Source organism: Miniopterus schreibersii (genome assembly GCF_964146895.1).
Source record: "Miniopterus schreibersii genome assembly, chromosome: X".
In the NCBI taxonomy this organism is placed as follows: Eukaryota; Metazoa; Chordata; class Mammalia; order Chiroptera; family Miniopteridae; genus Miniopterus; species Miniopterus schreibersii.
Genome location: NC_138104.1, coordinates 14,193,707 through 14,216,486, shown reverse-complemented (window position 1 = coordinate 14,216,486; position 22,780 = coordinate 14,193,707). Strand labels below are relative to the sequence as shown.

Sequence of the window (22,780 nt, the reverse complement as noted above, 5' to 3'; positions counted from 1 at the left end):
GATAATTGATGAATATTCAAAGAAAATAAAATATACTTGACACTATCAAGAAATAACAGCTTCCATGAAATGTTACCTACAAATCATTTTCAGTCTTACAAATTTATACTAAAACAATTTTTAAACTGAAACTTGTTTCATGCTATATATACTTGTAACATAAAGTAATATCTATAGTGCCTGTTTTTAAAATTAAGTTTAAAAGGGTTTTTTTGTTGTTGGTATAAACCAGGGCAGTTTTAAGACTGAAAGAAGGCACTACTCATAATTATGCCAGGGAAATCAAAACAAGACTGGGGCATATGGTCACCCCATCAAATGTTCTGAGCTTTTCATTTCTCACTCACAGTCCATACATTTTCACCTGTTTCTCCATTACTGCTGTTATGAAATCTTAAAACATCCTGAAGGATCAAGCACCAGGCATTTAGATTTGTTAAGATCAAATTCCAGACTCTCTTAAATGTCTTAAATGTAAGTAACCTAGACATTTAAGTAACCTATCTAATTCTAGAAATTAGACTTAATGAGCTAAAATAATTCATTCCAGTTTAACAAACTCTTAAGTCTTAAGTCTTATTTTTTTAAGTTGCCCCCACTGTTCCCATAGTGGAGGACATTTTCAAGGAGGCAGCTTTAAGAGAGCAAAATGTTGTTGAAACCATCTGGGCAGTATACAGTATATGTGACTAAACCCAGTTAGGGCCTCTACATAAACTTGAAGATTCTGGCAGGCACATGTGGAGACCTACCAGTCTTGCAGCTGTAGGAGACAAGCCTTGTAGGTAAGTTCACTGCTTATTAAACCTGCCGCCTACCAATCTAGAGCAGTCAGCCTCTTTGATCTCTCCATACCCTCTGTGTATAGGGCCAGTTTGCCAATTGACATGCATGTGTGTCTAAATTATATAGTCTTCTCTCAATTTGCCCCTTTTTGTCTTTTATGTGAATGGAATTATATTTTATAATCTTCTGTAAATTGCTTGTCTTGCCTAACATTATTCTTTTATATTTATTCATGTGGATGCATGTAACTAAAGGGTATTTATGCTCACTGTTGTCTCGTACAGTTCACAGCCCCTCATTATAAATTTCAGGTTTCAGAGAGGTTAAGTCTTATTTTAAAGTGAATATTATAATGCCTGGTAATATTTACTATTGGATCAGTTATAGAAAGCTTAAGACTGATGGGGAAAACTGTGCTCAGTTATTTTAATTTAGATCTAAAATTAGAGAAATAAATTAGTAATACACAGTATTTTTTAAATCCATGCTTCCCATGGAGGGACATTACCTTTTGTAAAAGAAATATTCCTTTTGGTGAGCACCTTTCCCATCCCCACCTTCTTCCCCCAAGGCACTTAACCTTTGCCTTTCCCTCTCCTAAATTTTAAGGGCCCGTCTTTTGCTTCTGTAGCTTGTTTCCTGAGGCTACGCAGCCCAGCTGGCTCACCTCTACTACCTCTGTAACTTTCTAAATAAACTTTCTCTTATAATTTGAAAAACTATATATTCCTTTATTTATTTTGCATGAATTCTTATTTACTCTGGGAAAACAGAGAGGTTACTATTTCCAAAGCTGGTTGCTCATCCTCAACACAAAAGTAATTTTGATTACTTTGGCTCTTCTTGCTCTTTCTAAAATTAAGAAGAATCAAAAGTACAAAAGCAAAGTAAGTATCTCTTGAGTGTCCTCAGTTTGAGATTCTGACATGTACTGAATAAGATTAATTATAATAAAATCGGAATAACTCAGACTAACTTAAAAAAACTTGGCTTATTTACTTGAAATGACTTAATTTAGCTCAATTTTATATAAAGACACAACCTAAAAAACTCAAACTATTTGAGTTATAAACTAAAACTAGTTTATAAATAGTGATTATACTCACATTTGACTTAGAATATTATATATATAGTCTAGATTTTAAGAAACATTTGTATATTTGTAAAATCCTTAGGTTGAAAGGAAACAATTTAACACAGGACATTAATTTACCAAACAGCACTTTTTACAGGTACAATAAAGGATTAATACCTACCTAATATGCAGAATACATCAGCAAGAATGGAAGGCATATCCTCACGAAATTCCTAATTTTAAAAATATAATTATTCATAGTAAATACTAGAATAACACACCAGCAAGTATTATGGCTTCAGGATAACACTCTTAAGTAAAACTTAAAAACTACAAAAACCTCAGCACCACTATGTTGACAAAAAAAAAAATCTTCAAGTTTCATACTATACAGAAAATAAAAAATGGGAGACAACTGTTGGAAAAAATGTTTAACCCTTTGCGGTCGTTTGTCTACTCTCAGCCACCAAAGCTTTTTTACCGTTCCGGTCGTATGTCTGCTCTCAGCCACCACAGGAAGGAACCGTACGAACCTTAACTCTATTCATTCATGTATCAGTTCATAAATCTTGTTTATCCTTCATAATCTTGCATGTTATGTATCACTGCTCTTTCAATGGAAATTAATTCCGACCAGTACGACACCCATGTCCAAATTTAATACGACCGCAAAGGGTTAAACGTATACCATGAAATAACTTGATTAAAAAAATACCCAGAAACCTAAACAAGCACCTCAGGAAATATTAAAAAGCACAAATGAGGACCATTTTTCCAATGAAGTTTCATGTTAGAAACCACTGGAATTTGGATTACTTCACACCTACCTAAAGCAAGACTGTTAAAATGGTAAATTTTTCATCCAAAATTTTAAATGCTGTGCTTGTGCCAGAGCAAACACTGATATATGCAAAAATCAATACTATCAAAAGAACAAAAATCTAAAAAATACAAAAACAATTACAAGCTGTTGTTCCATAACTCAAGATTTTCTAAAGATGAAAATAATTACCAAAAATCTATCCTTATTTTCCTTATGCACTGATGTCTGTAGCATCTGGAGAAACTGACCCAAAATTCTCCCCTCATTTCTGCATGAAAACCAGCACTTCCCACTCCCATGCCCAATTTTAGAGCCATTTTCCATTAGTAAGGATCACAGTTCAATCATTGCAATTAGTTTGCTGGCACTATAGCAACCCTAAAATTAACCTATTTTCAGAGGCTAAAGGAAAGAAATTTAATTCTAAAGAACAAACTGACATCTGTAAGAGATATGCAAGATATGCTTCTGTGGCTAAGATATGGGATAGTGAGATGTAGGACTATGAGAAAGCTATGACAAAGACAATCCAGCTGCCAAAGTGTGTACATATATATTTTTTTTTCCTTATGCAACTAAATATATATACTTAAGACTCAAAGGAAAGGGGAAGGTAAGAACCAAATACACATTAAGTTCTCTTGGGCTATTCATTTTCAATAAAGTGTAGGATCAGATTCCATAACCACACTAAACCATACATTGATGCCCAATTTACAGAATGAAATAACCTTAACTGTAGACCGGACTTTAGTCCCAACTTTCTTAAGGGCTATGAACTTTGGCTATGTCTACTTGAATGAAAGTACTCAAGCTACTTAAAAACCAGAAATAACAGCAAGACAAGAGTTTTCAAAGATGGAGTACTAGTTGTTTAAGAAATAGACCACTCCAACTTGACTTAGGGTGGTTAACACACAATCCAATGTACAGATGATATGTTATAGAATTGTGCACCTGAAATTTGTATAATTTTGTTAACCAGTATCACCCCAATGAATTTTTTCAAAAAATAATAGACTACTCCTGCATAGCTAATGCTGCTGTTATCAGATAGACATATTAAAGATAAAAGAGAGCCCGGCCGGGCATGGTTCAGTGGTTGAGCATCGACCTAGGATCCAGGAGATTGGGGTTCGATTCCCAGTCAGGACACAGACCTGGGTTGCGGGCTAGACAGCCGATCAATGACTCTCACATCATTGATGTTTCTATCTTTTTCTCTCCCCCTCCTTTCCTCTCTCTGAAATCAATAAAGATATTTAAAAAAAAAAAAAGATAAAAGAGAAACCCATATTAAAGCTCTACTGCTCATATACATCTCAATGGGGGGGGATCACAACAGCTAAACATAGAAGGTTCTTTAAGACTATCCCCAGAAAAGCATAAAAATCATACTAAGGAAATTACCTATCCTAACGTAAAAAGGCTAGAGAAGCTTAAAGCAGCACAGGGGAAATTTATAGTAATATCAAAAAGCTCCAGGTCCCACCTCAATAATGCTTATTATGAAAGGTGTTTGCAACTGGACAGAGAATTTTATTTATACAAGTTTAAAATCCAGCCTAATAGAAGAATACACCAGTTGTAAAAATTCAAACTTAACTTCTGGTTTACAATTAACACCCTTAACACCCTTACAATTTCAGAACTCATCTTTCAATTCAAACATCAAACCACCATGAAAAGTATCTAGTCTGAATCTAACTTAAATTCTCTAATAAATGAAAGAGTGAAACAATAACCACATAAAGGTTAGGAAAAAAATCTAGTTAACATTTTCTAAAACCAGCAAACACATGAAAAGTGGCATCAAGTGAACATTAGAGCTATGCAAGCTCAATTTAGAACAGTTTAATCCCCAATTTAAAAATATCTAATTTCTAAACATAACCACAAAAGAAAATGCCTTGATATGCTATAGTGGGGAAAATATATTCTAACCAAATTATTTTTTATAGTACCCTTTTAAATTAACTATCTCTTGATTTCGTTACAATGCAGGCTTTTTTTTTTTTTTTGCCCTCCCAGCTTACATAACATTTTCTGCTTTACTCACAACCAGACAAAGAGATTAAAATATCTTTACTACTCTAGCAACAATGACATCAATATTACCTTAAAACATTTCATTTTTAATAAAATAAAATGTAAATTATACACTTTAGGGATGTTTGTATCAAAGGCAAAAGAAATAGGTAACAATTATTACATTAAAAAGCATATATATATACATATACATACTTACACTAATGTCATTAAAAACATTAGATGCCTGTTCATGCTTTAGATTTCCTTTAATAACATGGTAGGATAACTCATAGAGCGCTTGCTGGAAATCTGTTGAACATAAAAGAAAGAGTGTAAGGACACAGTCTCTTGAACATGAAAGGCAGCCCCCTCTGGGGAAGATCTATATATTCCCTACGTTTCAGATTTATCATAAACATCAATAAAAAGAAAAAGTGTATTTCTAGTGTTTTGCATATATTTTTCCTTTAATTTTCACAAAAATACAATACTAAAAGAGTAGGAAAAAGGTAATGTTGGCTCCACTACTATAACATAATTACTGCTTGTGCATTTCCTTCCAACCTTTTTCTATATATCTATATATTTTACATATTTGCATTCACAGTGCTCATCATTTGGTATTCTGATGTCTCCCACTTTTAAAAACATTTTCTCATGCTACCAAAGCCTCCAAAATTATTTTCAATGACTGCACAGAACTCCAGTAACTATATATAAACTAAATTAACCATTCCTCTCACAAGTAGATTTCACAGATTTTTCTAAATATATTCAAATTATAGTCAATTCAATGTCAGGACTACACTGACAACAGGTAAGGAACAGCAGTAAATATAAAATCGAGTTTTAGCCATATCCTATATCAGAGAAATTTCTCCCCAAACCTAAATCTCATTTTCTCCTCTATTTCCATCGGAATAATTGCATATGTACGTACATACATACATACATAAAACAGCAGTTCTAGGAGAGCTGTCAACCACAAGAAGTCTCATTCACTATTAATTAGCATAGCCCCCTTTCCTAAAGAAAAAAAATTGGGGGGGGGGGGGTAATGGTCGTGATCACCTCCTCCTTCCAGCCATGTTTTTCTCTGAGTCCCATACACTAAAAAATGTACCTCCTTCCTCTCATTAAAAGTAGGAAAATAAGTAGCTCTACAACTATTAGTGTAAAATAAAGTCAATTTATAATCTCCTTTTGAAGGGAATTAAAAATCTATCAACGCAAAATTGCAAGTAAAAAATCAAATATTTAAAAGCCTGCTCCCTTGGTTTGACTACTAGTCACAAAAAGGAAAATAACAGAAATCAAAACTTTTATCAATCCTCCTTTAAACCATGACAATAGTCTTTCACAATGAAATAAATCTGCCCATTAAGTTACTTCCTAAAGAAATATAAGCAGATTATCCCAATTCCTTGTGAAGACTTATTTAAATATATTTACTTTTTATTAAACATATTTAGTTTTTATTATATATATTCTACCTTTTGCACAAATATGGCTTAATTATGCTTATAATAAACTAGACAAAAGCTGAAATGCAAAAGAAAAATTTCTATTTATTAGTATGGTAGGATTATGGGGTAAATTTCATGCTTTCACTTTCTATTAATAAAATGTTTTCACACCCAGCCGGCCTGGCTCAGCAGTTGAGCATCGACTAATGCACCAGGAGAGCTCGGTTGGATTCCTGGTCAGGGCACATGCCCAGGTTGCAGGCTCCATCTCCAGCAGGGGGCGTGCAGGAGGCAGCCAGTCAATGACTCAACACTGATGTTTCTATCTCTCTATCCCTCCTCCCTTACTCTCTCTGAAATCAATAAAAACATATTTTAAAAATGTTTTCATAACAAATAATACTCATTTAAAGTTACCTAAATAACTGAATTTAAAAAAAAAAAAAGCAATCGCTCTTACAAGGACAAAACAGCTGAGCATAAACTAAATTCCCATAAGAATATGGGCTCATGGGGCTGAGAGATTTCTAATCTTAATCACAGAAGATTAAAACAGAAAACAGCCCAGGTCATTTTGCTGATACTAAGTGGCATAAAAACAATCACAATGTAATCCAGAAGTAGCAAAAATAGTCCCAAATTCACAAGTTATTTAAATGCCCATTTAAATGGTTAGACACTCCTATTGTATTTTATCTATAGAAACAGTAAGTGGTGCCTTAATACTACCACACTAGTCCCAACAAAATCCTGTAAAATCTATACTAAAGTTGAAAAACTACATTTGCAGTGGGAAGGAAAACGTACAACCCTTATAATTATACACAAAAAATAAATAAAAGATTTTATCTTAATGCTAACATTTCAGAAAAAACAATTTTAAAAATAGCCACAAGTAAAAGGGACTTCTAGAGATTCTCAGATGTTCATTGTGGGATTTGAACACTCATGACACCAATTCTTGGTTATGTCGAGTATCACTAGGACTACTCATGTTTATCAGCCATCATTACAATGTTATTTTATTGGGGGGAGGGACTTATAAAAAGAACAAGGTAAAGTAGGATGTGCAAGTGAAGCTACCTGCCTAAAATGAAATCAATTCTAGGGAGGGGAAGAAAGGGAAAGGACAGAGGAAAACACTACCCAAACTCGATCTCCTTAGAAATTCTGAAGACATGACATTCAATTTCCTGCATGACCTACCTACTGGGGCACTCAAACCAAAGCTTGATTGTTGGCATATAGCAGCCAGAGTGTATATGGGTTGAGGAAGCAGACAACAGCAAGCAAAAGAGGGCACCAGCAAATTCAGCCAATGAGGCCACACTCATAACTATTTTTGGTTTCATTCGTGCATCAGAACAGCCATGCAAGTTAACAATATCTGATAGTTATTAATGATCCACACAGCCCAGCCGGTGTGGCTCAGAGGCTGAACATCAACCCAGAAATCAAGAGGTCACAGGTTCAATTCCCGGTCAGGACACAAGCCCGGGTTCTGGGCTCAATCCCCACTAGGGGGTGTGCAGGAAGCAGCTGATTGATGGCGTTTCTCTCCCATCTATGTTTCCCACTATCCCTCTCTAAAAATCAATAAAAACATATTTTGGAGTAAGATCCACACAGCCCCCACTTAAAACTAAAAGTAATCAGCCTGTGTTATGCTATTTATAGTTTCTATGAGAATTCTCTCTCTTACCATTTAGGGTTTTAACTGAAAACATGATCAAAGTTAACTGAGAAGTTAAAATTTTATTTTAAACAAGGGGAAGAAAAAATTATGTATCCAAGTGCTTTTAGAAAGGAGTCTTTCTTTTTTTTTTTACTTTCTAACACTTCTGGCAGTCAACTGGTATAATCAAAAAAGAAGGCATTATATCAACCTCAGAAAGCTTTATGAAAAAAAATTTTTAAAGAAATCTTTATGAATGGTCATGCAATTTTATAAGCAGGATGAATTGAAAAATAACTGGGAACTCAGGCTAGAAATGTTCAGTCTTAAAACAGATCTTACCCAAATGACAGAAAAAAATGGCTCATTCATTAAAAAAATGCTTTCCACGCCCAACCGGCGTTGAGCAACCACCTATGATCCAGGAGATCGTGGTTCAATTCCTGGTCAAGGCACATGCTCGGGTTGTGGGCTTGATCTCCAATAGGGGGCGTGCAGGAGGCAGCCGATGAATAACTCTCTCATCATTGATGTTTCTATCTCTCGCTCTCCCTCTCCCTTCCTCTCTCTGAAATCAATAAAGATATATTTTAAAAAAAATGCTTTCCACTCAAAAGGCCAAATTTTCTTTAAAAAGTAATACCTTCATGTTAAGAAATATATAATTTTTGATAAAACAAAAGCAAACTCATCTACAGAAAATTATTCTGTTCTTAATCTTCTGTTCATGATGGCGTAATTTAAAATAACTACAATGAATTTTTATCTAATAATTTTGAGGTTAAAATAGAATATTGGCTATGAATTATTTCCCGAGATTGAAAAAAAATATTATGGGTTCTACCCCAATGAAAGCTACATAGGAAAATACTTTAAACTTATTAAACATAATTGCTTTTGTTTTCGCCCCTCCTTTTCTAAATCCAAATGCCCAATTTTAAATTAATGAATGTTAAATAATAACATCCTTCAAAATTAAAATAACTGGAAATTTATATCCTGTTTAATTACATAACATTTTACTTAATAAACCATATTCGTGATATGGAGTAAACAAACAACTCCTTTGCTTTTAATGTTTTCCATTACAACTGCCTTTAACAAGATCCTCAGATACCACCTAAACATATCCAGCTTCAGTAAAAACACTGAACCTGTTTCTGGAAATTTCCTAATGCAAATAAGATCATAATCATTTTCCATATGAGCTTTTCTCTTCTGTTTATGACTGATAACTAGCCTATGTAATTTTTCATACAACTAGCAACTGCATTATAAAAGCCCAGCAATATCATAACTATTATGCAGGTCAAATAACATCCTTATACAAAGATATATAGTCTTACTTTAACTCTAGTTTTAAATCTTAACTGTAATATATTCATATAAAAGTTTTATATAATGTGAACTATATTATACCTTTTGTTTTCATTCATAACAATTTGATGAAAAACAGGATATTGACCCAAGCCAAAAATAATAGCAATGATACCTTTACAACTCTTACCTCTGTAAGTGGAACTATCATGGCTTTTATTTTCACTGAGGATCCGGCATAAATGCAAACTAGAATAAAACAGAAATAGTATGCATTAATTTCAAATCTTAACAAAGATGATCCTATAGAGCAAATTATAGCGACTAAAAATATTTGGAAATGTATCAGATTTGTTTAAATCCATTAGTTTAGAATGAGAATAAAACAAATCTAAAAACCCTAATTGGTCAGAACTGGAGGATGCTAGTTAATCACTTCATTATTTTGGAAACTGATAAAATTAACTACAAAAATCAAGCACTTATTCTACCTTCATATATGAACCAACAGTTGATAAGAAATGTCTCTGTACTTAAGTATTTTAGCTAATAAATAATGAGGGAATGACAGAATTACAACATCACCATTTTAAGATTCCTAATAAATTAAAAGCCCTTGGCATCTACCAGTGGCTGTTCGCATCACACGAAGAGACAATCAGACATTATGTGCCTCCTGAACCTGATAAGAGAATATGCCACCCACCTATGATGTTAACTTAAAAAAATAAAAAAGACTTGACTTAAATTCAGACTGTGGAGAAGTCTACAGGGCAATGACCCAGTCTCTTCAACAAATATATTGCTAGGAAAAATAAAAGGTGGTGGGGGATCCTCAGAGTGAAAAACGCTTAAGAGAGATATCATTCACAATGTAGGATCCTTATTTGAATCCTGTTTGAAACAAGTATTTTAAAAATTAACATTTATGGGCCCTGGATGGTTAACTCAGTTGGTTAGAGCATCATCCTGATATGCCAAGGTTGCAAGTTCAATCCCCAGTCAGAGCACAGACAAGAATCAACCAATGAATGCATAAATAAGTAGAACAGCAAATTGATGTTTCTCTCTCTCTAAAATTAATTTTTTTAAACCTAACATTTATGAGTCAACTTGAATATTTAATAAAGACTATCTTTAAGAGATAGATGCTGAAATATTTACAGATAAAATTATATTTACTTCAACAGAATGGGGAAATGGGTGCCGTTATAGATGAAACAAGATTGGTCAGCAGTTGACAACTACTGAAGCTGTATGGAAATGTATCATTGGGAGGATATTATATTATTCTACTTTCTCATCTGTTTGAGATTGTTTCCAACAATAAAGTTTAGGAACAAAAAATTTTAAAAACTTGTATTTCAATACTTCTTCATTAGATTAACTTAAATACAGCAAAGAATAGGTATAAAAGCTACAGTGTAAAGAGGAATTCCAGAAAGAAAGAACAGGGCAAAAGCAATATTTGAATAAATAATAGCCAAGAATTCAGTTTTCCAAAACTGAAGTGAAACCCGCATCTGGGCACATTATAATAAAGCTATAGAAAACTAAAGATAAAACTATTTAAGCAACTAAGTCAATATCGTCTTCATGACTTCTCAACAAGAACACTGAGTGCCAGAGAGAGCTGAAAGATAGTCAAGGTACTAAAACAAAGTATCTGCCAACCTAAAATTCTATACCCAAAAGAGTTCCAAGAAAAGGCAAAATAAGAACTGAACTTCAAACAATAACTGATTTCACAAACTACCAGGAAAGCTTTAGGACAATCTTTAGGAGTATAAAAATGATCCTAGATAGAACCTTAGAGAGGCAGCAAGAAATAATGTTCAAACTCTCTCCCTTTCTCTCCCTCTCTCCATTTCTCTCTCCCACTCACTTCCCCCCTTTCTCCCCATCTCTCTCCCCCTCACCCTTGCCCTTGCTCTCTCCCTCCACCTCCTCCCTCTCCCCCCCTTGGCCTTGCCCTTGTGCACGCACGCATGCACATATGAGCTTGCTCTCTGCCCCCCGCCGGCCCCTCCGGCACCTTTCCCCCAAGTGCCATTCTTTTGCCTCTATAACTTGCATCCTAAGCCCACACAGCCCAGTTGGCTCACTTTTTTCTACCTCTGTGACTTTCTAAAAAAACTTTTGCTTATATTTGAAAAACAAAAAATGACTAGGAAAAAAGTTGTATTATGTGAGTAATTATAAATGAGTATTAACTGAACAATAATAGTCTTGTGGTATTTAAACATGTGTAGTAGTAAATATATAAATATATATATAAATGGAAAAATATATCAAGACTGTGAGTTTATCCCAAATACACAAAGTTGGTTCAAATTAATTCACCACATCAGGCTGACTTTTTAAAATCGCACTATCACTCAATAGAAGTATAAAAGACATTTGACAATTTTCAACATCCATTACTATTTTTTAAATATGTTTTTATTGATTTTTTATAAAAAGAGAGGAAGGGTGAAAGAAAAACAAAAACATCCATGAGAGAATGTTACTGGAACAATTCAAAGTGAAGAATTTTACTCTGTTCTTTGTGGAACTTCGTGCCCTTCCCTCCCCAAGACAGTCAGCTTCAGTTTACTCTCTATCACATGAATAGGGTCATAATGTTCCTCAACTTGCATTTTCCCTTAATGATAAATCATGAACATTCTTTCATGTCACTACATTGAAGATTGGCCTTGTTCTTTATAAAGGCTGAATTTTCCACTGTTAAAATGTACCAAGAATTTATTTTTTTTTAAATCAATTATTTGGATAAGCACTTTCCTATAGATGAACACTTAGATCATTTCTAGTTCTTAGCTATGACCCGAAAGAATGCTATAGGGAGTATGCCTTTTTTTTTTTTTTAATATGGATTTTTTTATTGATTTCAGAGAGAGGAAGGGAGACGGAGAGATAGAAACATCAATGATGAGAATCATCGATCGGCTGCCTTCTGCATGCCCCCTACTGGGGATCACGCCCCCAACCCAAGCATGTGCCCTGATCAGGAATCGAACCAAAGACCTCTTGGTGCATGAGTCAACGTTCAACCATTGAGCCATACCAGCCAGGCTCCACTACTATTTTTTAAATGTATTTTTTAAAAACTGATTTAAAAGAGAAAGGAAGGGAGGGAGAGAGAGAGAGAAACATAAATGATGAGAGTGAGTCACTGATCCGCTGCCTCCTACACGCCCCGACGAGGATCGAACCACAACCTGGGCATGTGCCCTAACTGGGAATCGATCCGTGATCTCCTGGATCATAGGTCGACACTCAAATCGCTGAGCCACACCAGCCAGGCTCCATTAATATTTTGTTTTAAAAATACTCTTAGAAAAACAGGAATAGAAAGAAACTGTTATAATTTGATAAAGTAGCAGTTTAAGGGTTCACAAACCCTTGATCCCCAAGATACTTTCTGGAGTTCTGCAAGGTCAGAACTATATTTGTAATAATACTAAGATCCCATTTCCCCTTTTTTTTTTTTTTTTTTGCTATACTGACATGTGCAATAGTTCAAGAGAAAAGGAAGCCCAGGCCAGTTTGGCTCAGTGGTTGGAGCCTCGACACGCAGACTGACGGATCTTGGGTTCGATTCCAGCCAAGGGCACGAACCTCGGTTGTAGGATTGATCTCTGGCCTGGAGGCAACCAACTGATGTCTCTCTCAAATCAATGTTTTCTCTCTTTCTCTCTCCCTCCCTTCTACTCTCTCTGAAAAGCAATGGAAAAAATATCCTTGGGTGAGGATTAAAAAACAAAAACAAAAGCAAAGGAAGATAACACTGCTAGTACCTTAGCATGTATCAAGGCAGCAACATCAAATTGTTTCACTTAATTATTCATGATCAAGAAATCAAAGGCGCCCTGGCCAGTGTGGCTCAGTGGTTGGAGCATCGGCCTGCACACTGAAGGGCCGTGGGTTCGATTCCCAGGCAAGGGTACATGCCTGGGTTGCAGGTTCAATCCCTGGGCCCTCTCTCAGTAGTGGCTCGTGCGGGAGGCAACCAATCAATGTGTCTCTCTCACATCAATGTTCACCTGTCTGTCTGTCTCCCCCTCTTTCCACTCTCTCAAAAAAAATAAAAAATAAAAATAAAAAAGAAATCAAAGAATAGAGCCAGTATCATGTAAGATGTCACCAAACTGTTTCATTATGTTTTTCATAACCCTTCACAAACAAAAGCCAGTTTCACTTAAGAATGTGCTCAATGGAACTGACATCAGCAAGATGGCAGAATAAGAAGCCCCAGGACTTCCTTCCTCCTGGAAACACCAATTCGACAACATACACACACCTATTCCCTTTATGAGAAATTCAAAAACCATCTAAGGGGTTTCTGTATCCCAGGTGAGCCCTAAACCAGCTTCATCAAAGTGGGTAAGGAAAATTCACCCTTTCACCATAGTCCCTCCTCCTGGCACAGCACCACACAATTAGAAGGAAACTTCCAGCTCCCAAATTCTCCCTGGGGAAGAAAAGAGAAGACTCCACAGTACATCTAACATTCTGACTGGTGGGGGGAGACTGCTTGAGGGACTAGTTTCTTTCTGGAACATCTTGGAACACAGACAGGTCCTGGCATACTCTAGGTGCTTAGGTAGCTTGCTGAGAACAACAACAAAAAGCTGGGTGGCAAGCTGCAGATCCAGAGAACCCACAGTACAGCAAAGACAAACCAATACAGCTCAGCAACCTTTCCTTCAGGGGAGAAAGAGAGGACTAGAGCATGTGTCCAACAGTCTAGTTTTCGGGGGAACTGCCTGAGGAACTGGTTTCTGTCTTAGCCTGACTTATGGTGCTGATGGCACCTGGCATACTCTAGCTGCCTGTGGAGCCACTAAGAATAATAAAAAGTTGGGTGATGTGCTGCTGCTTCAGAAGACCCTGGTACAACAGATGGACACCAGAGGATATAAGAAAGTACAAGCTTCTAAAAGAAACTGGAAAATCCCTTTATTTTTGAATCAACACACTTAAGTCTAGAGAAGACATATGTTGAGAATATATGAGAGGCTCCCAGAATCTATAACCAGGCTGATTGGTTAAGGCCTTTCCCTGTACTAAGCCAATCCATCAAGACTGGGAGAAAAGAGTCCCAGTCAAATGCGATGATACCAACACAAAATTACAGGGAACATAAAGAAACAGGTAAAATGACCCAATAAAAGGAACAAAATAAGTCCCCCAAAACTGGCCCTAAAGAATCAGAGGTACATGGATTATACGACAAAGAATTTAACCATCATAAAGATATTCAATGAGCTCAGGAAATTGATGCATGAACAAAATGAGAATTTCAACAAAAGGATACAAAATACATACATATATATAAAATAACCAAACAAATTTTGGAGCTAAAGAACATAATAACTGAACTGAAAAATTCACTAGAGATGTTCAACAGCATTATATACAGTCACATGCAAAAGAATGAAAGTGGACACTTATCTTACACCATAACACAAACCTGAACCCAAATGAATTAAGTACATAAATGTAAGACCTGAAACAGTAAAAATTCCTAGGGATAAAAGAAAAAGAAAAAAAACAAAAACGGGGGGAAGCTTCATTCAAGACACTGGTCTTGGCAATGATTTCTTGGGTATCACAACTAAAGCAAAAACAGACAGGTAGAGCATCAAACTAAAAATTAGTGTACACAGCAAAGGAAACAATGAACAGAATAAAATGGCAACATACGGAATGAAAGAAAATATTTGCAAACTATAAATCTGATAAGGGGTTAATATCCAAAATATATAAGGAATATCTACAACTCAATAGCAAAAACAAAAATGTGATATAAAAATGAGCAAAAAGCCCTGGCCAGCATGCTCAGTGGTTAGGAGCACCAGCCTGTGCACCAAATGGTCACAGGTTCAATTCCTGGTCAAGGGCACAAACCTGGGTTACAGGTTCAATCCCCGAGCCCCCTCCCAGTCGGGGCATGTGCGAGAGGCAACCAATAGATATCTCCCCTCCCCCCTTCCCTTCCCCTCCCTTGCTCCCCTCCACTCTCTCTCTAAAAAAAATCAGTGGAAAATATAACCTCGAGTGAGGATTAACAAAAAAAAAAAAGAGAGAACCAATGAATGTAGATGTTTCTTACTCTTTTATGTCTACCAATACTTTTTCTATAGTCAATAAAATAAGTAATTTTTAAACTTATAGAATATCCTTATCACACCTCAGGTGAAATATGATGTCACATTATAATCATCCACAGAGAGATTATCTACTTTGCAGACTACTCATGCCCTTGAGGTACACCTTTCTATATCTTTTGATTATTTTTTTTTAAATATGCTTTTATAATCCTTCCAGTGGGGAGGGAGAAATGTCCAAATCCCACCTAATCTAAATGTAGTCATCATTATATAATTTCAAGAAATAACTGAAATATAATGCCATTTTATCAGCCACAAGGCCACAAACATATTCATTAGGATACAGATGAAAATGTCAGCATGAGTTACTAATTAGCATCTCAAATATTTGCTCAAATTGTGTAAGTGGCAATTCACTTGCATAACAGATACTTTCATTTCCCTAGTATAAAACAGTTCTTCCTTTGTTGTAAGAGGAAACTAAAAACAATCACTAAGAAATTTCCTCCAATCAGATCTGTATGTGCTCTTCTCCCTAAGTAATCCACTAACTGAAGATCATGAAGTATCCTTAAAGAAACAATTCTGTGTCTGCTGCATGCTACATGTCTTACTATACCTGTTGAAACACTTTTAGTCCTCTGTCCTAAATTATTAGGGTAGAAACAAACTACCTCCAACAGTTGCCCATTTTAATGTGCATTTTAAAATAACCAAATATTCTGCCTCAGTCCAAATTCAAATGATTATTTCAGTCCCTTAATAACCTCCAAATAATTGAGTTTACCAGTTTTCCACTTTTAAAACAGTTTGGTGTTACTGTAGAGATGGTATCTCAGGTCCCTGAGAACAGTCTCTTTCTGTGAAATATCTGTGAGAAAAAAAACTGAATACAATGTCTTAAATTCTATCAAGGACTTAAGTATTTTTGTGAATACTTCCTAACATGAGTATTTAGTTTTCCATCTTAGTTGTTCCCATTTTGCGGTAAAAAAGGAAACACAGCACAAGTCAGAACTACTACTTTGATTATAATCAACATCTGAAAGTTGGTTTCACATATAAAAAACTAATGTCAATCTGTACTCTGATTAACTCTTAAAAACAAAACAACAAAAGAGTAAATTTGGTAATGCAAAGTGCTACCTCTATTATGATTGTTAGAAGAGATACATAACCCACAAAAATATATATTGGGACATATAGTTTTATCTTGAAATATATGCATTTATGAAAATGAAAACATGCATTTGAGCGGGAAAGGGAACAGGAAATGTTAAAAAAAAAAAAAAAAAAAAGACAAGAGAAGTTCCTGCACACAAGTAGCTCTCACTCTATTAATATTTAAGCATTGTAGAATAATTTAATTTTTCTAACAAAGAAAGCAGTAGCCTATAAAATTTGATATTGCTACAACAATTTCTGAAGAATGCATTTCTCTTACCAAGAAAACAGATCAAGACTTATAACTTGTACATACAAGTCAAAATGAGGGGGAAAAAACACAAAATTAAAACTAAGACATGAAGAAAAGGTTTCAGATAAAGCTTCAGCTGAATTTAGAGCACATTTTAAAGAAAAAAAAGTACAGAAAAATACCAATACAAAAAAAAGATTCAACTACCAAGACTAAAATTTCTTAGAATGATTATTTGCCATAAACTATCTCCTCCTATTTCCCTCCAAAAAATTCAGATCACACAACGCTTAATGAACATCCACATGTACTTAGTTAAGTTCTGAAATGTGTAAAATCATTTAGCAGAATAAAAAGAATAGCAACCAAAACATTTAGCAATTAAATTTTAAAACTTTATTATAACTACCAATAATTAATAAGACCTAAAAATTCTAACATGTAAATCTTTAAAAGGATAAAGAATTAGGTCCTTCAAACAGACAAATAGATGATATTCAACAAATATAAGTATTTCAAAATCAGACTAAGTACTGACATGAGGCTAACATCTTCAAACTAAGAGCTTGGAACATAAACTCTACATTAAGGTTGCTTGTGACACAAACAAATGCTGAGCTCACTATGTTAATAATTTCTACTAAAAACAGAATTCTCCATTGGATCTACCAGTACATGCAAGTTTATTAGCTTAATCATGGCAAGTCCTATGCTAATATGAAATCATTAAGAAAGTAAAACACTAATTCCAAAATTAAAGTGATTAAATCTGTATCTTGCATATGTCACAGTATTTCAAAGAGCTTGCATTTAGATGTGAAACTTCTAAGAGTAGATCTAAGTGTTACTGGAGAGGACACTTAGTAATTATGTTTTGGTAGTCCTCCTTTGTCCTTCTGATATCTTGAAAAAAATAATTTTAAGAGTTCTGTAATTTACCATTAAAAACATAATCAGTATCTCTGAAAGAATAGGTTAGTTAAGTATGTGATGAGCTATTCAGATAGGCAAAATACAGGTTTTTTTCTCCTTAGTTACCTAACAAAACTTATCCTTCAAAGCCAAGACTTTCCATCTTTTTTTTTTTTTTTTTTTTTTGCAAAGTTAAGGTAGTATTGTCTGTCATCTGACAAAGACTTTCCATCTTAATAGACAGTTGGTTTTCATGAGGCACAATTAAGAATTGCCCTCTTAAAGTTATAAAATGCCCCATGTATCTCATGTTGTTTTAACACTATGATGCTGAAGTTGACTACAACTCCCAGAATAGACTTATACTGATAAGAAGTGACAGACAAGAAATGAACCGCATGAAATTCATCATTCATTTTTTTAAAGGTAATTTTCAGTTAAGTTAAAGCTAATCTGCTAATTTATCTTGTTAAACAGAAAAAAATCCACCCAAGATATAATTTTAAATACTAGTCATATTCTGAAAAACAAATCTATAAATGATTCACTAAAAATTTGGTGGCACATTACCTTTGGGTTTGGGTTTTTTTTTTTTTTTTTTCTGAAGAGAACGTATCCTCAAGGTTTTATTGTCACATAACAAAATATGAAGCTTAGAACTGGATCACTTGGCCCTTTCTCTTATCTCCTCCCAGTTCAAAGTGCTTGCATCTCTTAATTTCCAGCATTCCCTCAGATCTCCAGTTGGGCTCAACCCATTCAAGCCTCAGCTCAAAAATCTTTGTAGTTTCAGCCTTTGCCGGAAATCGGCTCAGTCTGTCCACTATAGCCACTCTACTTCCTGTCATAACACCGCTTTCTCTATGCCTGCAGAGGATCCTTGCCCTTCTTGTACTGTTACATTGTGGGGTTGATGCTTGCCACACTTACAAGAATGCTGTCAGCATGGAAAAGCTTACCTTCATTTTTAACATTTCCAGTTGCTGGTTTATTTTTGAGAGACTGTTTTCAGACAAAGGAAGTGATGTTTTGTAATATAGTTACACCACCATTTGTTCTAATGAGATGAAAATGCTAACATCTATCTTTTGCAAGATACAAAAAAATATATATACAAGGGTAGACTATCTGCAACAAAGTTTCAAGTAAAAGACGTCAGTACTAGAGGGTGGTGTGTTTGACTAAAATATTTCATTATGTCCACAAGTAGCAACTTTAAATTCTCTTTATATAACACAATACAATAACAGACTATACTGATTTGTATCTATTCTAATTCAAATTACATTTCACAAGCCATGGAATAACTATATACATGTAAGTAAGTTTTAAAGCAGCTCTTCAAACACAGGAACTATGAGGGGTAGCATGGGTCGTGTAAATATACATAAAGCGAGTCCAAAACTCCATTTTGACTACATCACTTCGTTTTTCTCCAAAGGCTGCCAATCAGAAGCCAAGCAGAATTTCACCTCCTAGCCCTAAAACTACTCATTCCAAGGTGGGAGTCACAATAGTAAAACTGTCAAAAACAGCTGCAAGGAAGAAGTTGAGCAATCTACAAAAATGACAGCCCCTAACTAAGTTGGCTTTTAAAAGTAAACAACAGTGCCCCTGGCCAGTGTGGCTCAGTTGGTTGGGCATCGTCCAGTACACGGAAAGGCTAGCAGTTAAGATTCCTGGTCAGGGCACATGCCCGCGTTGGGGACTCCATCCCCGGGAGGGGCGTGCAGGAGGTAGCGGATGGATATATCGCTCTCACACTGACTGATGTCTGCCTGCCTGTCTGTCTGTCTCTCTCTCTCTCTCCACCCTCCCTTCCTCTCTCGAAAAATCAATAAAAAATATTTAATTTAAAAAAGTAAACAACAGTAAACTGATTTATCCTAATCTAATACAGATGAAGGTTTGATAACTTCCCGTCCTGCCTTCCCTGCACATAAGGGATCTAATAGCTATTTGTTAACTAGTGGTACAAGGATTTGGAAAATGTTCCAAACAGTTAAGAAATGAGTATTTATCTAATTGACTTCTCGGTCAGTTAATAAGCTAATAAGCACTCTAAGCATATGCTAGAAACTGTGGGGGGGGGGGGGAGGCAGGACAGTTGAACCAAAATAAGACAGTCCCCACTCTTTAAGGGTCTCTCAAAGGTAGAGTACAAGAGTACACATAAAAGAGTCAGGGACCAATTAATTGTAACCTAAGTGGTACAGACTTTAAGTGCAAGAGCGATCCAGTAAGTTTAAATATCTAAAGATTGGAATAATATTACTTTTAATAGCTATCACTTGAGCACTTATTATAAGCCAAGTGCTTTTCGGGCATTATTTAGTCTTCACAACAATCCTTTGAGTACTTACTCCCAATTTACTCAAGGGGAAACTGTCAAAGCGGTTAAGGAACTTATCCAAGGTCACTCAGCTAGTTAAGTGGCTAACACGGCGGCTTACTCAGGCAATGCAAATCTAGATTCACACAGTAAAGACTAAGTAAAGCAGTGCGAGTGCGGGGGTTCGGGGGGGGGGCATACAGGCCGGCAGCTGTACACGCGCACCGGTGCCCCGCGTTTCGTTTTAAGTAACGAAGTTCCAACGGTAAACTGCACCAGCAACTGTAAACCACGCGGGGGAGAGAGAAGGGGGTAGGCAACGACGGTAAAAATGGCTTACGAGTTAACTCCTGATTGAGCTTTAGCTAATAAAGCGATTTAGCTAATCAAGCGATTCAAAAAAGGAAATTAGAAATAAATTACCTGTTTTCTTTAAACCTGGGGTTTGTTTTGCTACTTAAACACATTATTTTTTTTTTTTTTTTCCTGAGAGGGAGCGCTGAAATTTGGGGCGAGGAAACCGCGGGTACGGCAAATGACTGCCAAGGATGACTGGAAAAAAAAGTTTTATGACTAAAGGAATCGCGTTATTCTGGGTACTCGCGAACCTTGGAGAGTTGCCAAAATTAGTGGCAGTCCCAGGACAAAATGGGGTTCAGGAAACATTTCATGACGGAAAGTTGAGTCCAACGCGAAATGGCCCTAAAGGTGAAAAGACGGACCAAAGAAACGCCCGTGGGTCCCCTGGGGAAGCGGCAATGCCCGCTACTCTCCTCCCGCGGCCAGCGGCGCGCGCAGGGCCGGGACAGTCGGAGGGACCGCTCCCCAGCAGGACGTGAGGTAAACGCCGGGCTCTCCGCTGCCCCCGGGCGAGGCGGTGGCGCCCGCTGAGGAGGGAGGGAGCGAGTCCGGGATGGCTCGCCCTCCTCAGACTTCGAGCTGAGGAGGCTCCCGGCTCCGAAGTGCGGAGCCGAACGGGTGCAGAGTGAAGAAATGGGACGAGGGAGAGAGAGGGATGGAAAGTCCGCACCTCCCCGGCGCGGCCCCGTCAAGAGAAAGGAAGCAAGTGAGCTCAAGCAAAGAAGGGACAAAAAGAGACGGAGCGGGAGCGCGGGGACCGCGGAGGCGAAATGGGAGTTCTGCTAAGAGGCCAAAGGACCGCGGGCTCCGGCGGGCTGAGGAGACTTCGCGGAGGCCGCGGAGGGAAGCAGATCGCCAGTGGTCACCAGCACCTCTACTATCTCAGTTCCAAACTCCTGGCCAAACATCCACACCCGCCACCCGGATGGGGGAGGGGGCACAGCCCTCCCCCCGCCCCCAACCTCCCCCAACAAGTGAGGAGGCGGCTGACACCAGAGCCCGGCCCGGCCATGCGCCCGCCTCCAGCCCCGACACTCACAATTCGCCTCTCCCTGATTTCTCCCAGTTCTTTATCCACTCTACGGGAACCAACACCGTCGCGGCCGCCATCTTCCCCTCACTACTAGCAGGAGCCCGGATGTGTAGCACGCGAGCGAGGGGTCAAAGTGAAGCCCCGCCCACGAGGAATGCCGGGAACTGCGAGTTTGCTTTTCGATTTCCCGCCCGGGGCTTCTCCACCCCGCGGAAGCCCGAGGCCCCGTGGCCAACGAAGTCGCCTGGACCCGTGGGTCCCCTCGAAAAGTGACGTCGCCGGCCGTGCCTGCCACCACCCTAACCCTGGCTTCCCTTTACAACAGGAAAAGTGCCGTCCCCGGGCCGACGCTTAGCCCTTACCTTCTTGCGTAGTGTCAACTCCAGGCAACTAACTCCAACGTGTCTTTTTGAAGCACCTGATATGTGCTAGACGCTGAGAACAGAGACATACTAAACCATGATGCCTACGCTCAACAAGCTCACAGTCTGTGGGAAAGACAGACAGACGAGGTATAAAGCAGGTCAATTACAGTACACCTTGCCAAGGGCTGAGGTGAAAGAAATTACTCAGAAGAACGAGCCATTTACTACTGTGCCAGACATGCTCATACAGGGAATACAGTCTGGCGAGGAAAAGAGAAATAGGCGCTGGGAAACACCTGCACCCCCAGTGCCACCAACTCGCTACTGTCTCCCGTGTCACTGTAACCTTAGGCAAAACTCGGGAGTTCAAGTAGCACGAGAAACAACTTGTTTACATGGCTTCATATCAAAGTATCTCAACCTCAACCATTGGGGTAGTTCAGTTGGTTAGGAAATCGTCTGAATACCCCAAGGTTATGGGTTTGATCCTTGGTCTGGGGACATATGAGAACTAACCAATGAGTGCATGAGTAGGTAGGACGATAAGTTGATGCTTTGCTCTCTCTTTTGCCCTTTCTCTCAAATCCATTTTTTTAATTGAAATTTAAAAAATAAGTACCTTATGTCCACATACTATTTCAGAGGGTGAAATAGTAACAGTGGTAAACCAGGGAGGACACCGGTTCACCTGGGGATGAAAATAAGCATCCCCAGAAATTAGACAAATGGGCAGCATGTGCCTCCTGATAAGGTGCTAAGAAAAACACTAACCAATTTTGTAGTATTTGTCATGGAAAATTCGCATATCCTAAATTTAATTGTGAGGAAAGGCCAGACAAACCCATATTGAGGGGCAGTCTACAAAATCACTGGCTTCCACTAAAGACAAAGACAGATTGAGGAAATCTTCCAGATTAATGGAAACTAGAGACTTGACAACTGATCCCTCGCCAGAAAAAAACATCTTATGCTAAAAAGGGCATTATTGGAACTCTTTTTTTTTTTTTTTTTTTTACTTTTTTTTTTGTTGTTTATTGGTTTTAGAGACAGAGAATAGGAAGGGGAGAGAGAG

General features: G+C 37.2%; 1 protein-coding gene across 11 annotated transcripts in view; it reads right to left on the bottom strand.

Moving 5' to 3' along the window:
- Positions 1 to 21,448, bottom strand: part of THOC2 (THO complex subunit 2) — a 100,613-nt gene extending 79,165 nt beyond the window's left edge. For 8 of the 11 annotated variants that reach the window (XR_013997954.1, XR_013997955.1, XM_081124828.1 and 5 more), the window contains exons 1-4: positions 21,350 to 21,444; positions 9,364 to 9,422; positions 4,933 to 5,024; positions 2,043 to 2,094 (exon numbers count right to left, since the gene is read on the bottom strand). Coding sequence is in view for 8 of the 11 variants with exons in the window: in XM_081124828.1 (XP_080980954.1) it covers positions 2,043 to 2,094; positions 4,933 to 5,024; positions 9,364 to 9,422; positions 21,350 to 21,420 (274 nt within the window). In the remaining 3 variants the exon portion in view is untranslated. Of the gene's footprint in view, positions 1 to 2,042; positions 2,095 to 4,932; positions 5,025 to 9,363; positions 9,423 to 21,349 lie in introns of those variants that run through there. The other 3 variants (XM_081124830.1, XM_081124831.1, XM_081124832.1) reach the window with 2 other exon arrangements.
- Between the last annotated feature and the right edge of the window lie 1,332 nt (positions 21,449 to 22,780).